Source organism: Pleurodeles waltl, chromosome 9 (assembly GCF_031143425.1).
Source record: "Pleurodeles waltl isolate 20211129_DDA chromosome 9, aPleWal1.hap1.20221129, whole genome shotgun sequence".
In the NCBI taxonomy this organism is placed as follows: Eukaryota; Metazoa; Chordata; class Amphibia; order Caudata; family Salamandridae; genus Pleurodeles; species Pleurodeles waltl.
The window spans coordinates 582,074,437-582,089,663 of record NC_090448.1 but is presented as its reverse complement, the minus strand read 5'-3'; the positions used below and the strand labels follow the sequence as shown (position 1 = coordinate 582,089,663).

General features: G+C 40.2%; 1 protein-coding gene across 1 annotated transcript in view; it reads left to right on the top strand.

Moving 5' to 3' along the window:
• The window catches only part of SAE1 (SUMO1 activating enzyme subunit 1), a 405,755-nt gene extending 391,383 nt beyond the window's left edge, over nt 1-14,372 (top strand). Inside the window, exon 9 of the mRNA XM_069207582.1 lies at nt 12,133-14,372. Coding sequence (XP_069063683.1) covers nt 12,133-12,225 — 93 coding nt within the window. The 3' untranslated portion in view covers nt 12,226-14,372. The remainder of the gene's footprint in view (nt 1-12,132) is intronic.
• Nucleotides 14,373-15,227: the final 855 nt, after the last annotated feature.

Below are 15,227 nucleotides of genomic sequence, written 5' to 3'. Positions count from 1 at the left end.
ACCACGGTCGGGAGGCACAGGGCAGACAGTGATTATAGGACATATTGTACCACCATGAGTTGGCTTCTCCTGTATTGTATGTAACACGTTATTACGCAAATAAAAAACTTAAAGTTGGTTATCAATTTTTTTGTTTGTTTTCTAGTTTTTTTTTTTTTTTAACCTAAAAGGGGGGGCGGAGGTGTGTGTGTGTGTGTGTGTGTGTGTGTGTATGTGTGTGTGCATTACACTTTTGAATTTAATTATTTCACCAGTTGTAAAGAGTAAAGTCCCAGTGGGTGTGGACATGCAAAAAGTAAACCAAGCTTATCAAGACACTGTTCACTGTCTGTTTTTGCAGTGACGGCTGGTGATCTTTAACAGAGGCGGGGCTTTAATACTAGCCCTGAATAGTACCGAGGGGAACCTGACCCCTTCTAGGACGGAATGGGGGGAAGCGGTTAGTTATGGGACATTTCCCCTGCCTGAACGTTTAGGAATAAATGGGGTTTGATTAAAAAGAAGCCATAAGCTCTGAAAGTGGTGGAGGGCTTGTGGCACGGTCTTTAGCCCTGTTGGGCCAAAGAGGGGTAAAGGCTCAATATATAACCACACCAAAAGTCAACTTCAGTTGCTTAGGGATAAGGATGAGTATGTTGGGGGGTGAAGGGTGGGGGTTTGGGAGCAGGGAGTTGGACACAGGAGGAGGCTTGTCGAGAATCGTCCTATAGAGCAGTCAATTTATATCTTCTTTCTTGTGAGGAGGACCAGCTGCAGCTGGATCTATCCCTCAGTGATATATGATCTACGTCAAGGGTTCTGTCAGTGCTGTTTCAAGATCCATCTAGGCTTTCATTTCGGGGGTATCTTGCTCTGAAGCTAATTGTTCTGTTGGTGTCAATTCAGGCTTGATTAGGGGCTTGATGCCAGACTCCTTAAGGAGTGCTTTGGAGGTTCAGATGGCTGCTGTGTCTGAGGCAGGACTGGGGCCCTGTGTGTCGACCTGGTCTGTGGTCAGGAGTGCTGCGAGGACAAGTGCTTGGCCCTTTCTTGCTCACTGTTCGAGGCGTCCGACATCACCACCTCTGGGCTCTTGCCTCTTTGGGTGAGTGTATGGCCAGAAGGGCCTTCATCCTCTTGGCCATCGAACAGAACTTCTGGCCCAAAGCTGTGAGGGGGTCTCGGCAGATGTTTTGTGTTTTATTCTGTGATATGCTCAGCAGTTATTTCTTTGATGCCAGAGAGTTTTCTTACAGCGTAATGTCCTGCAGGTTCTGTAGGAAGCATCTTCATGTTTCTGTAACAGACACAGGTTACATATGCTCTTTTGGTCTGACCAGGGCTTTTTGGTGTTGTACGTTGCACAGAATTGAAAAGATTCATGTAGTGACCACGGACTCTGGTAAGCTGTGTAAATTCTTCTTCATTGAACAACCTCGTAGAACACGTGCACACACAAGTACTGCGCAGCTCACTCCCCCTAACATTCCAAACATCTACCTAATACCTAGAACATGCTAACTATTGTAACACTAAATTATGCGTTCTGCATGCCACATTTGCATCCTACCCTATTACTATACATCCCTTCCTTTTAATAAAAAACCTAAAAATCCTAAAATATACAGTAGCGATAGCCTCATGAACGGCAAATACACACAGTTCTGCACTAATCTTATAAATAATTATGTACAACTTCATATTATAAACAATATGCACTTAAAGATCACTGGTTACATTGCCTACTACACACATAATCCTCTAAAATTCTAGGTTTCTTAATACTGCTACCAAAACCGCTCGTTCGCATGCCCTCAATATGACAACTCTGACTACCATCATAAGTCACATTCTTCCCACTCTGACTCTTGTCCTTGCTCACAAGAATGTCACTATCACCTTGTGCTTCTCTGTTCACAGCCTCCTTCCTCTGTTGCACTTGTTGAATCCACATTCATCCACCAGTATTTGTCAATCTAGTCATTTTCAACATACCTCCCTTCTTCCATACTATCGCAAATCCATCTAAATACTGCCAAATGATTCATATCACAAATACTGCTATCATCCAGTTCTACAGGTTTGCTTATTACCTACACAATTTCCTTAGGAGTACTAAACTTGCTTTCCCCCTTAGCAACTTTCTTAATAGACTTCACTGTGACCATTGACCTACCACCAAATTCACTTCACATACTCAATGCTTGCATTCAAAATGAGACTTATTCATCTTTTGGGACGCTAAAATGCATTTTTTATTTTACTTCCTCTACATTCCAAATGGCCCTGTTTCTCTCATCATCCAACCAGGATCAGCTTTGAAATGTTGTACTCGTCCTTTTATTCGCCCAGACAGACTCTCCCCTACAGAATCATGAGAAGTCACCCTATATTTCCAGACCATCTTTTGCAATTCCATTTCCAGTCTTTCCTTCCTTTATTGGCCAGTTGCAAAATGCCTTTAATCAATCTGTTCGCTCTTTTAAAAACACCATTTTCTCTAGGATGATAAATTGCTGTGAATTTGTGCACAATACTTGCCAATACAATAACATTTCTAATTTCCTGTTATTTGAACTGACCTCCATTGTCTCTTAATAAGGATGCTGTAAAAACTCATCTCAAATATATATTGTCCAAAAACCTGATCACTGTTTTAGTGTCCACTTTTTCAGCCACATCTACCTCCAGCCACTTAGAAAACGAATCTATCAATACTAAAACGTTCCTCTAGGACCCATCACTCCACATAACAGGTTCCATGATGTCCAGCACCACATCTTCCTGTGCTAACTTGGGACACCCCTGAGAGCTTAAAGGCGGATTCAGAGTTTTCTGGGATTTGTCAGCCGTTTCACAATCTATACATTACCTCACAAACCTCAGCTTTTGTGTCTACTTTGGACCATGAATAAAATGCCTTCACATTATGTTTGGTACTTGTTATGCCAGCATGCCCCTCGTCGTGACCAGGTGATACATTTTTATTTCTTATATCACATGGCGGTATCGCTTTACCACCTCTCATCACAAACATGTCTTCTTCTCCTAATTCATCTCTAACTTCCTATTATGCCGTCAAATAACCTAGTAGTTCCACCTTCACACAATTTTCCCAACCATTCACAACTGTTTATCTAACCCTTTATAAGGTGTCATCCTTGTCATACACCTTCATCCTCTCCTCCCTTAGCAGGCTTTTGACTTCATTATTCATAAAGATTCTTGCAACACACACCATCATTCTAGGGATTCATATCAACCTTTCTGAGAGGTAACAACATTCTGCTCAGAAAATCTGCTGTTACATTTTCCGTTTCATGTACATAGTGGACTTCATAAAGAAAATCCTGTAAGCATATGGACAATCTTGCAATTCTTGCCAAGGCTCTAGATAATCCTTCAGTTGTTAAAAGCTTTGTCAAAGGCTTATGATCTGATCTTGAAATAATCTTTCTTCCCACAAAAGAACATACAAAAATGCTCCAGTGCCCACACACATGCAAAGGTCTCTCTCTCTCTTTTAGAGTTCCTTTGTAGGAAAAAGCGATTGGGAAGCAAAAGCTATAACAACCTCATTTGCTTGATCACCCCTCTGAGTACGCTCCCCAAGCCTTTCCCACTGGCATCTGTGAGGACAAAAGTTTCAGCCTTGGGCTCAAAACCTTGTCGAGTGGGTGCTGACGAAGCCATGCGGAGCCGGACAACGCACGTGGACCCAAACAGCGCCACCCGACAGTGCGCACAGGGTATTGCTCAGCAAAAACATTCCGGATTCGAAGCTGACGCCAGGGAATTCAAAGATAAGGAATCTGCAGGTAGATAGAGTCTCTACCAGATAATGCGTTACCGAAGATAAGTAACTTGTTCTTTCATGCATGTTCTCATAAACTTTTTTTTAATAAACTTTCAATAAAACTCAACTAAATCCGAAAAAGAACAAAGTTCGTCCTTATTTTTACGTGACAAAACATTATTTAATAGCCTCCACAAGTTTCTCATTGGGCTTAATCCTCTTGTCACTAATCCCATGTCTAAGATGTTCGACTTTTCTTTCACCAAACCTGCATTTGTTAATTTCGACAGTTAAACCATTTTTACTGAGAATGCTCAACATATTTCTTAATATTTCATCATGGTGCTTTCCCATCTTCCCCATAATCAAGATGTCGTCCTGGAAGAATGTTACTTCCTGAATACCCCCTATTAGATGTGTCAATAGTCTTTAAAAAAAACTGTCACCACTTATGTTAGGCCAAATGGCATGCATAGAAATTGGTAGCAGCTAAATGGCGTACAAAAGGCAGTTAGCCATCTGCCACCAGGATCCAGGACTGCTTGATGATATGCGCTGGATAGATCTACTTAGAAAACCATTTAGCATTTCTCGTTAATAAAATTTGGTCTATCTGTGGCAAGGGGAATTGATCCACAATTATGTTGTTATTAAGCCCCCTCAAATCAACACCCAAAAGCACTTTTCAGTTTGCACTTCTGGCATCTACCAGTGGAGAAACCCATTTTGATGCCTCTACTGGCTCAATAATGGAAGCCTCTTTAAGTTTCTCCAAATCCATTATCAGCTCTTCCCTGACAACGAAAGGAATATTAGGTGCTTAGTGAGTTTTTATATTTGCACTGTCTTTTAACCCAATTTGATGAATAAAACCATTCATTTTACCAATGTTCGCACTAGAAATTGACAGGAATTCATCCACTTTCCGATGTCTTCTCCCTCACAAATAACAAGTAGTTACTCAGGACTATTTGGATCTAAAATTATGTTTAACTTTCTTTGATCTGGGCGCGGATGGTCCCTCCTTGGCAACATATAATTTGCATAGTACATGTTTGTTCTTGAACCTAAATACCAGTTGCCGCAACACCACCATATCAGTCTTTTCTCCTGCATAGCTTTCAGTGTTGACTTCTGATGTCACCAGATGACCTCCAATTACTGCTACAAAGTATTTCTGCCAAACACACTCAGCAACAGTTGTGTATGGTAAACCAGAATCTGCTGCTACCTGTAATGATATTCCCCCAAACGAGACCCCACAAAGCAGGCTGTTATTATCAACAGAAACTTTAAGAACCATTTTTTTTTTTGTCATCACATTTGGCATTCACGTCATCCGCACTCCAATTTGATGAAGAATCCTCTCCATTACTCTCCCTCACACAAGCTACTTTACTATTTGTTATTGTCTTTACATTTGCACACTCTTGCAAATTGACCCAGCAAACACTGCTACTGCAACAATAGCACATAAAATTAGGGTTTTTCATTGGAACGGTACTGTCAGCACTTATCCTGCTTCAAGTTGCACTGTCCCGGATGCTGCATATATTTTGGTTTACCATCCTAAATTTTGTTTACAATATCACTGCTTTCTTTCTTCTCCTGTGTTAGGGTAACTTCCGCGCACTGTTCTGATAGCTCAGCTTTTTTACAATTGCCGTGATGTCCTGGAGACATTACTCTCGCTCAGCACATAACCTTGCCTGTATTTTTTTGTTCTATGCATACATGACTATTTGATCCAACACCAACTCATTATGCGGATTCCCAAACCTACATGTAATTGCTAGTTTTTTTTGTTTAAAGCAGAGACGTAATCCTCAATAGATTCATGCTTTTCTTGCTTGTTTTGGGGAAAAAACATGGCTTATGACAGCTGTTCATACTCAGGGTGAAAAATGCTCATCTAATTCCACTAGAGCTGTCTTTAAAACATCCAAATCTCCAGCACTTGTCTCATGGTTCTGAAACTGGTTATATGTTCACAATCCTTCTCAATCCAAACAATACATCAATATACTTTTCTTTCTCTCTGGTGAAAATGTTGCATTGCAATCTTCCAAATTGGCTATGTAGTTAAGAAAGTACTCCTTCCACTCACCCCATTGTATAGCAGATTCACCGGAATTTGCTAAAAATTCATTAGGTGAGCTAAGGTGCACCGCTGAATCAGCAACCGCTGGGGTAGCTTCACTTGTGGACATATCAACATTTTTCCTTTAATCTTTTCTTTTCTTTATAGTTTATAATCATGAAAAAGAAGAAAAAACTATTTAAGACAACACACATACTTTCAAGAAGAAAACTGCATTTACTTATGTCCAATTCCTGTCATAGGTCTGCCACAAGGGAATACAATCAAGCGCTAAAGAAAGCAGTTAGGGTGCCTTTGTGCTTTAAATTTAAGCAGTGTGCATACATTTCCTTAAACTGGTTACAATCAGCTCCATACCACTCAATTGTTATCGCGCTGACGCTGGACTGAACAGTAAGGCTTCAGATCGGTTCACCTCCTCTCAGCGTCCTCCACTCGTTCTGTGTATGTAACAATCTGATGGAGACTTCTAGCTGCAGATTCCTTACCTTAGAATTTCCTGGAGTCAGCTTGGAATCCGGAAGGTAAGGAATCTGCAGCTGGATAGTCTCTTCAAGATAAGGCGTTACCTAAGGTAAGTAACTTGTTCAATATGACTGAATGTCAGGATCATCACTCTGCGTGATGACGTGCAGGTTGTTGCTCCATTCGCCGTTGCTCAGAACATGGTGACGCTCCTGATGGCGTGTTGAAGCCTCACCCAATCTGTAGAGAAGTTCTTGGTTGACATGTATTCTACGCCCTCCTGGTGCTACGTTCTTCCAGGTTGCATTCCTCCCTATGCAACACACTTGACTTTTGAATGCTCCCCGCATTTCTCATTCAAGCGTGCTCGTTTTCACACAGTTTACTTCAACCACCACCAGCATCCACTGCCAAGCTTGGCAAAAGGCCCAGAATCACACAAAAAATTGAGCTGTCGATAGCCTTACCACAGTGTGGGCTGTAGCTTCATGCAGGTTAACTTTCAGAAGGACCGCCAAGCGTAAATAAAGGTTCACCAACAAGAAGTACCACGATCACGCCTACAGCAAGCAATGACCACCCCTTTAACATTTATATACAGTATAAATCTGTGGTTTCTTGAGGGTGCTCAGCTCGTTGCCAAAATCTGTAGTCACCATGGACTTGTGTAAGCTGTGAAAATTCTTCTTTATTGAACAACCTCGTACGTCACAGAAGAATCCGTACATTAACAAGTACTGCACAATTGCCGCCCCCCCCCTCCAACATTCCAAACATCTACCCAAATACCTAGGACATTCTAAGCATTCTAACTCTAAATTCTACATGGAATAAATACATTCTGCATGCCACATCTTCATTCTTCATCCTACCCCATAACTACAGATCTATAACAACACCTCACAGCTAGTCATTATCTGTAATACGGCTAAGGCGATACCAGGTTCTGGTAGGAGTATCTGGCCACCATGTGTCAAGACATTGAGTGCAGTGCATCCAAAGGGGATAGGCCATGATATTGAGTTGTCCAACTGGGTGCTAGGTAGGCAGACTGTTTACAAATTCGCTGAGTTAAAAGAATCAAGGATGGTCCATATTTGGCACTCGTGTATCCAAACAGATGCCAGAAGAAAACAATCTGACTGTGCCCTGGTGCTTTATGGACTATGGGAAAAGTCACAACTGAAGAAACAAGTGCAAACTTTCGGGCCCAACACTATATGCCAGGATTATGCAGCTCTTGGTAACCTACATCACAGTATCCTAGGAATAGATTACAAATAAGTAACCTTTTCCTTATGTACTTTGCACATTCAGTAGATTTCACACATAAGCTTTATTCGGCCACAGACCATCAAAGCAATATAATACAGTACAATATAAATATAAATAAACATCATAATATCATAGCAGAGTTTAAAAAAAAGAAGTAGAGTCCATGTTTGCCCGACTTGGAACAATTTCAAATCATTGTAAATAAAAAATGCGTATGCGCCATGCCATTACTAAAAACTTACTTACTGCATAAATTGTCACATTTGAATTATGGCTTTTTAAAATCCTCAAAGCTAAAAGACATTTCCTTAAGTTCAATTCCCGACATATTTTGTGAATCCATTTGAACCTTGGGATTGAGTAAGCGGGACAAAAAACATAAAATGTTCTACTGTTTCGGAAGAAGTGCCACATACAGGACAGATATCAGAGCTTAACTTGGGTCCCCATCTGCTCGTCAAGGCCTTCAAAGGTAATGTTCCAAATCGAAATCTGGCATACAAACTTTTGCCTAGTAGATGAGGTATTATATCTAAATATAGTTCGAACTCTGGATACCATTTAAAGTCAATAAACAAATTAGTTAAATGACCATTCGATTTTTGAGAAATGTAATTATTACGTATGTGGGACCAGTAAGCTCCTTTCAGTACTTTTACATGGGACTTCACGAGTTGCTGGGGATTCTCCCAAAAGTTCCTCAATCCCAGCGTGCAAAACCAACAGGATACGTATTTGATCCATGGAATGGACGTCGAGTTAGGGCATTTTAACAATTCTAATAGAGAAAACTTATATATGGCCAGTTCGGGAACTACCCAAAGCCTCACCCAATATAATAGAGGCCGTAAGATAATTAAATCAGCTATTCGTTTAAACCCTAGGTCTAAAAATAGGGGGATTAATGGGGTGCTAATAGGGCAAGCACATAAAGCCCGTGCAAAGCTATTCTCAATTTTTGTTATCCTACTACTATCTGATGTGCCCCAGATCTCTGCGCCGTAAACAGCAGCACCCTGTGCCTTAGCCACATAAATCTTTACTGCTGGAGACACAACTTTAGTGATCGTATTCCTATAGAGGTGCAATATGGATGCTGCCCGGTGTTGCAAGAGCCCAGCACTCTTGCCAACTTGTTCCTCCCAAAGGGGTGAATCTGTAAGTCTCACACCCAAGTAGTCAATGGAGCTAACCTGGTCCAAAATAGCTCCATCTAACCTAATAGTACATTTCTTACGAGGGCCAGAGCGAAGCACCATCAATTTCGTTTTCTTCGTGTTCAGCTCCAAACCAAAGTTCCAGCAAAATGATTTAAATCTGTCCACAAGAATTTGCAACCCCATAGGGGTTTTTGAAATCAATAGAGAGTCATCCGCAAAAAGGAGAATTGGGATTTTCTGATTGACTAGGGTGGGGGCATCGTTCTGGCATGTCAATAGTTCTTGGACCACCTCATTGATGAATAAAGAAAACAGAAGTGGTGCAAGCACACATCTCTGACGGACACCTCTTTTAATGGGAAATTTGTTAGTCAATTCGCCTTGATTGCCCCATCTTACTTGCGTATATGTACCTTCATGCATGCGTATTAATAGATGGATAATATCGGGTGGTGCCCCTATTTTGTGTAACACTCCCCAAAGCTGATCTCTTGGGACCAAATCAAAAGCAGAACGCAGATCAACAAAAATGACATATAAAGTTTGCTTTGCCAAGACTACATATTTCCAGTGTAGCACGGTCAACCTAAAAGCCTGGTCAACCGTGCTAACTCTGGAGCGGAACCCTGCCTGAAGCGGTGAAAGGATCTGCTGCTCCGTCACCCAGCTCGATAGTCTGACTAGCAACTGTTTGGCAAAGATTTATTGTAAATTATCGAATAAACTGACCGGTCTGTAATTGATTGGAAGATTTGCATTACCCTTTTTGTAAATTGGGATAATTTCTGCACCCTTCCACGTCTCAGGGATCTGTCCTCCTTTTGTGATTTTATTTGACAGTAGGTTAATGTACCAGGTCCATATAGATAACTCTGATTTATAAAGGTCGCCTGGAATTTTATCGAGACGTGGGGCTTTACCTGACTTTAAAGAGTTGATAGCCTCTGCAGTTTCTTCTAAGGAGAAACAAATATAACTCTCAGAGTTATATAGATTACCATCAAGTGGAGAAGTGGCAAGGTTAGTGTTTTGTAGAATTAGGGGGTCTAATCCCACTTTATCACAGTCAACAGCCCCAGTGGAGATAGTTCCTTCATACAAGAGAGAGAAGTGCTCCACCCAGGTTCTGGGTTGAATATGGTTCCTTAGATTAGACCTACCCCCTCTCTCATGCTTAGTCAGCAATTCCCAGAAAAGCGTATTGTTGTTTGCTTTTGTAGCATCTAACAAATCCTGCCAAATAACATCTTCCCAAGTTTTCTTTGATTGTAAAATTGCCTTTTTGTACATACATCTTGCTTGTTTGATCGCCCCCGTGGACCCGGCCTTTATGGCCTTTCTTAGCTCGATCTTAGCCCTCATACATGCATCATTAAACCATCTACTGTTAGATAAACCCCCGTGTTGCCGGCTTACCATGGCTGCCTTTTTATAAAAAACACTTTGAAGTTTGACCATCATATCTTCGTGGATATCAAGAAGTGGGATGGCTTCGGGCTCGAGGTCTTCGTAAGCTGACAAATTATCTAAAAACACTTGATAAATCTTACGTAGAAAATAGGGGTTTGACATGGCTTTAGGCCATCTCACCTTTGTATTAGCGTTATTTAAAATAGGGGGAGGGACCATTGATGGTTGCGTATTCGAGGTTCTGCTAAAGATATTCCCAGAAAGGGTAAGCAGCAGTGGGAAGTGATCACTCTTGCATCTTGAATCTACCCTCCTGTCTAGCAGCAGTGGCCAAAGACGAACATCCACCAAAAAATAATCAATTACACTGGCCACAGAGCCTCGTAGGAATGTCGGTGCGAGGTTTAAATCAGAAGGGGTTCGACCATTGCAGGCCCTTAGGCCAAACTTTAAGCATAATGTAGCGAGCTGTGCTGCGACACGAGAGCGTGGAGGATATCTATCACCATCCAATTGTGCAATCCCCCATAATTCTTCCTCTTCCACAGTTAAATCACTAAGAAATGCAGAGGGTTCAAAAGTGCAATTAACATCCCCTGCGATAATTAAATAGGAATTAGTTTGTATCGTGTCTAAAAAGTCAGAGAGTAAAGTTAAAATATGTGATTCTGTACCACGGGCAACAGAGCGGGCATAAACATTGATAAGAGTTATGTTAAAATTTTGATAAAAGAAATTTTTAAGCCCATCAAGTCGGGACAATCAAATTCTAAAACCTTATAATCACATTGGAGCTTTGAATTTAAAAGAATTAAAAGTCCCCCTTTTGCACGACCAGTTGCTTTCTCTGATGGCTGTGCAGGGATATTAAAAGAGAGAAACCCATCCATACTTGATTGGCCCTCGACCCAGGTTTCTTGAAACAGACACACGTCTTGTGACTTGATGTAGGCAACCCAGTCCACATCATCCAGTTTCCTAGCAAGGCCAGCAAGATTCCAAGTCATAATGGATAACCCATTGGTTCCCGTTACAGTCCCATGTTTATAATTCGGCTCATTAACAAGGGTCTTGTCTGATTTGTCTATTGAGGATGCCACTAAATTTTCCTGAATGACGGCTTTCTGGGCGGAAGACAGTCATACAGAACCATGATGCAAAAATACGCCTTCCTCCCTAGAGCCTCTCTCAATAACATTGGCAGTAGGACCAGACACAGGAACCTGTTTGGAGTCAGTTAGATTAGAAACTAGCCTGATGCCTCCTCCTTTTAGCTCCTTGTGCTGCCCCTTGCGTGCAACAGAGTCAATAAGTTGGTCTGCCAAGAATTTATCCAAAAACACAATCATAATTACATCAAGATTTGACCCAGAGGGGCTCCATCTTTCAGTTTTTAGAATGTCACATTCAGTAGTTTCTGTTCTCTTTTTTTCCTTGCTTATTTTCTATGAGTGTGTTGAAAAATCTGATTATTAAAGTACTATTGCCTTAATGAAGCAAGGCAGGCTTGCAAAATACATGTTGTCTTGGGCATAACATTGTAATATAAACATGGCTACAATACTCAAGTTTGAACCATGAAAAGTATGTAATTAAATGAGACAATAGAGGAGAACTGATATTATGGAGACTTGAAATATTTTGTGTAATATGTCAAAACTAACTTTTGATAACTTTTTTGTTGTTGGTTGGCATGGTGCCTAAACAGGCATACTTTTGCTTGTGATCATAAATGATACATGTGAAAAATAAAATGCCATTGTTCAGGAATATGGAACACTTGTTAGTAACTAAATTGAAACTGCATAAACCAAATATAATGCTAATGTGTTTGCTTCTCATGGTTTCTGAACAAATTGAGAAAACAATATCCAAATCTTTTTTTTTTTAAGGAATTGATGTGGTGTGATTACACTTGCAAGAAATACATTTCTTTTTTCTTCCAGGCTTTATCACACAGAGATCCACCTCACAACAATTTCTTCTTCTTCGATGGATTACAAGGCACCGGAATTGTTGATTGCTTGGGCACCAAATAGAAGACTGATGTTGCCGTAATTTGAAAACAATTGGTGTGGAAACGGACTAACACATGTTTTAATCCTAATATTCTGGTTTAGAGGGTAGCAGTTGCTCTGTTGCCTGCAACTGAATTCCATTAGACACTGGGGCACTCTCACGTAACCCCTTAAATTCCTCACCAGCATGGAAGGGGAGCATTGCTTTATTTTGTGAGCTCATTCATTTAGCGTTAGTGATGATTAATGATTGGTGTGTGTGTATTTTTTAAGCTGCCTTCTTGTGTCAGTCCAGAAGTGGCACGGTTAGTAATATGGTCTTGCTTAAGGTTTGGTCACTAACATGTCTTTCCTTATCTGTAGATTGCAATCTGTGCGAAATTCTGAAACATTTTGATGTTTTTCAGTGACTTGTTGGGTACTTGTTTGGTTATTGTAGTGTCTGATTATACCCCTTATTGCTGATACCCAATGGATGGTAGATCTACAGTTGCTGTACCCTTCTTCTGAATCTCTGTCGCAGATTAAGTTGGCACGCAAAACAAAATGTTCCCGCATTTGAAGAGTCAATTGTCATATAATTAATCCTTTGCCTTAATCCTTCAATTATCTTGTTGCAGCTACATTGTCTTTGTACCTCATTGACTGCCAGTATAATCTTCTAGGCATTCCATAGTTATTCTGGTCCCCACGCACTGTCGCTGCGTGGATCTTTACCTGCTGAGGGTATTAGGCATAGAATTTAAAAACGGGCAAATAGTAATTTTGTTCATTTTTGCCTACGAGTTGCTGAGTGATCTGAGCGCTGTTTGTTTTTTCTGCATTGGTTTAGCAAGTGGCACACACCCTTTTGTGGAAGGACTGTTTAGCGGCTTTTCTGATCTGCAAACTAGTAAGTTTTACTTTTAGAGTACAAATGACATTCGTTACCTGAAACTAGTTTAATTTCACACCGAGTTACCTGATCAAACTGACTTTGTTCCATGTCTTCTTGAGTTTAACTTCACTGTTGTGGTGAGTGCCTCATTGACACTTTGCATAATCTCTTAAGTAAACGTTACAAGGAAAGATTTTTACTTTAGTTTAAAGCATAGTCATTTTCTTGTCATTAAAGCCCTTTTTCGATTTTTTGTCTTAAAGTTGCCTCTAGGCCAAAAAAGTGCCTCACATGCTTTGATATTTTTGTTGCAATCCTTGTAAAATACATGTATGGTTCACCACTTGCTCACCTATTAACCAATATGTAGACTTAACAATCATTAAAATGCTTCTTTCACTAAAGTAAGCTACCTTTTCTGCGGAGAACATGGAAATCCAAGCACTATACTTCGAAGTTTAAAGGTAATCTTCTATCCTGCCTTCCTAGATGTAAGATCTAAGTTTGCGTAAAGCTTTTTTTAATTATAAAAAATCACAGTGACTGCAGAACCAGTATTGGCATTTACAACTGCATTTACTAAAATGGAAGGAAATTAATGATCTCTTTTAAAGTCCAGAGTGAAGAACCAAATGGTCCCTTGTAGAAGCAGTAATGAGATGTACTGCATAAACAAATTCTGTGGCCTCTTGTTAGTTTTCTGACCTCTTTACACTTTACCTGGTTGTCTGCAAACAACAATGCCATTCATGGACGCAGTTTCACCTTAGTTTGTCGCCCAAGGCAGGCTGCAACAAAAACAGGAGCCTTTTCCTCTAAACCAAAAAAAAAAAAAAAAAAATGTTTCAGCCCAGGAGCGTGTTCAAAGCCACAGTGATGTTACCGAGAGATAAAACTGTCATTCTGTTCCAGTGGTGAGTCTCATAATAAAAATGTGGATGTTACGTGAAATTGAAACATTCTGTTCCTTGCTTTTGTGGGGATTAACTAAACAAAATGATCTTGACTTAGTTAAAAATGTTCATGAGCGATGAAATGTACTTAGTTTCACCAACATTATTTTCTCTTCACCACATGTCTGTGCCATTAATTAATCGTAGTAGAAGGTTGCGCCGTGTAAGTGGCTGTGGTGGAAATCAACGTCCTCGTAGATCATTACTCGATGTTTTGGTTGTTAATTACTTAGAGTACAGCTTATGTAATTTTTTATCTGCCAGTTGAAACAGTTGTACTCTTGTGTATTTTGACATGCATTCTAAAGTAGTTTTTCTAAAATAAATGATAAAAGTTATTTGTTTTGTTATGTTTTCTTTGAGAGCAAACTAATCCGTTCTAGCCAGAACATCAGATAGGCCACAAAAACATGGCATGCAATTCTCAGTCATACAACCTTACCTAATATTTCCGAATAATCAAAATCTTGGTACACTTTTCACAGTAAGAAACAATTTTACCAGTCACAGCAATTGTACTTTTTTTTAAAGACAACTTTTCTGTTTGTCTGTCTCTGTACGTCTATCTATCCATCCTTTGAACAGGTAAAGTGCATTTGCGGTTGACAAATAAAACCGAACCCCCTGAAATGCCTCAGTTATGGTTAGCGCTGAAAACCATATCTCGCATACTTTCCATGAAAATTATAACCCTCCCACCAGATGCTATGCTCACGACCCTACCTTTGATGCGACAAGTGTCTTAACAAATGATCTCACAAGTGACATGGCATTACATTACCATTAACATAATGAGTGACACCGTGGTTGGGTCTTATTCCCAATAGCATTTTGGAGTATGTAATGTAGCACTCCTGTAATCCTTTTTTTTTTTTCTTCAAAACATATTCTTAATTGTCTTTGTGAAATGGCTCTCAAAACATATAAAAAGGGAATATTCAGAGCTGTTTGTACTTTTACTAATGGTGTGGTTGGACGTTTCTGGGTTGAATCACTAAGCATGTAAGAGTGTGTAGGAGGCTGGCCTGATTTGTAGTGGGTACAGTGGGTAATTACACCTTATAACAGATCCAGTTATCCCTTATTAGTGAAGTAGTAGTGTTCTAGCAGCTTAGGCTAATAGAGGTAGCTATAGCAGAGCCACTTAGGCTGAACTAGGAGACATGCAAAGCTCCTGCAATACCACTTACAGT